This window comes from Panthera uncia, chromosome A2 (genome assembly GCF_023721935.1).
Source record: "Panthera uncia isolate 11264 chromosome A2, Puncia_PCG_1.0, whole genome shotgun sequence".
Lineage (NCBI taxonomy): Eukaryota > Metazoa > Chordata > Mammalia > Carnivora > Felidae > Panthera > Panthera uncia.
Window position 1 is genome coordinate 151,311,230 of NC_064816.1, and position 2,107 is coordinate 151,313,336.

At 38.3% G+C, this 2,107-nt stretch overlaps 1 protein-coding gene across 1 annotated transcript; it reads left to right on the forward strand.

The window, feature by feature from the left end:
- Positions 1 to 253: 253 nt before the first annotated feature.
- Positions 254 to 1,278, forward strand: TAS2R39 (taste 2 receptor member 39). The gene is given in 4 exon segments (XM_049642309.1): positions 254 to 424; positions 426 to 772; positions 775 to 949; positions 951 to 1,278. Coding segments are annotated over 4 exon segments (1,011 nt in total). The 5' UTR covers positions 254 to 263.
- Positions 1,279 to 2,107: the final 829 nt, after the last annotated feature.

Below are 2,107 nucleotides of genomic sequence, written 5' to 3' on the forward strand. Positions count from 1 at the left end.
CTAGTCCTTCCTGGGCCCCATAATTGAACTAAAACCAACAAGTCCAAATGGACATGGAAGAGGATTAGAAAGCAAATCCTTCCATCATTTGCATCTCCAGATTTAGAGCTAAGAATTCTGAGATAAACAAATGGAATGAATTTGGAAATGATGCATCAAAGGCTTCCTCCTATGACATGAATAGTGGGAGCTACTGAGGATCTGCCTATCAAACGCTAGAGAGACATTTTCCTCCGGACACCAAACAGGGGTAACAACTCAGGATGACAAAAACCTGCAATCCTGCAGATAATGAATTTTCACCATTTCACATCCTCTCAATTTTAACAATTATAGGCACTGAATGCATCATTGGTATCGTTGCAAATGGGTTCATCATGGCTATAAATACAGCTGAATGGATTAAAAATAAGGCAGTTTCCAATAAGCAGGATCCTGTTTTTCTTGAGTGTATCCAGAATACCTCTCCAAAGCTTCATGATGATAAAAATTACCTTCAGCTCAACATCCCCACATTTTTATAATGAAGATGTTATATATGGTACATTCAAAGTAACTTTCATGTTCTTAAATCATTGTAGCCTCTGGTTTGCTGCCTGGCTCAGCTTCTACTTCGTGAAGATCGCTGATTTCTCCCACCCCCTTTTCCTCAAGCTGAAGTAGAGAATTTCCGGGACGGATGCCCTGGCTCTGTGACTATCAATGTTTATTTCCTTAGGCTACAGTGTGCTCTTCTCCAATGACATCAACACCATGTATTGTAACAATTCTTCTATCCCTCTCCCAACTCCTCTAAGAAAAAATACTTCACTCAGACCAATGTGGTCAACCTGGTTCTTCTCTATAACCTGGGGATCTTCATTCCTCCGATCATGCTCATCTTTGCAGCCACCCTGCTGATCATCTCTCTCAAAAGACACACCCTACACATGGAAAGCAATGCCACTGGCTCACATGGGGACCATCAAAGTTAGCAGCTACTTTCTCATTCTCTACATTTCCAATGCAGTTGCTCTATTTCTTTATATGTCCAATATCTGTGACGCCAACAGTTCCTGGATTATTTTGTGCAAATTCATCATGGCTGCCTACCCTGCTGGTCACTCCATTCTGCTGATTCAGGACAACCCTGGGTTGAGAAGAGCTTGGAAGCAGCTTCAGCCTCAAGTTCATCTTCACCTAAAAGAGAACCAGAATACCACAAAACAAGCCCAACCAGCTCTGCCTCCCCCTTACCCAGACCCCTCTCCTCCCACCTCCTTTCTTCCCCAAACCTGACCTGATCCTTCCACCTGATGTGGTTTTTTATACAGAAGGTTAATCTTCATTTCTCTCTTTTGCTTCTTGGGCACAGTCTTAGTGATGTTTGACATATTCTTTACCTAAGCCTCCTATTTTACCTCCACTTGCTCTATGTAAAAGCAGCGGTTCTACACATTAGAATCTCTGGGGGAGATTTTTGAAATACCAATGTCGAAACCTGACCCTAAATCAATTAAGTCAGAATTTTTGGTGTTGGAACTTAGATAATTCTTTTTAATTTCTTAAGGTGATTGTTTTCCAAAACCTAAAACAAAAAAGTTTAAGATGCTCAGCCTGGCTTATATCAAGAAGAAAATGAAGACTACTTTGAGATATAATTTTTTACCTATTAGATAAGCAAAGATCAAAAAGTTTGGTAACACACTGTGTGTGATCATGGGGACAAGGCAATCTCATAAATTTATGGAAATGTTAATTGCTGCTTCTTTAAGTACAGTTTAGTAATACATTTGAAAGTACATACTTTTATTTGACAATTATACTTGGGGATATTTATTTTATAGATATTCTTGAGTACATAAAAATTGACATATGTACCAATTATTTGTTGCAATATTTTACATCCAAATGGCTATATTCATTATTAAATGGAGCCACACTGGGGATAGCAACTAATGTTGAATCACCAATCTCTAGAACTTAATATTTGAAAAATTCACCAAATAAAACTTATTCTACTTTCTCTTCCTATCTGCAAAAAATTAGGTTAAATTTCTCCTGAAATAGAGGAATTGTTTCTTTTTCTTTTCAAGAAGATAGACAGACTCTTCCTTAAAGGTCTCAT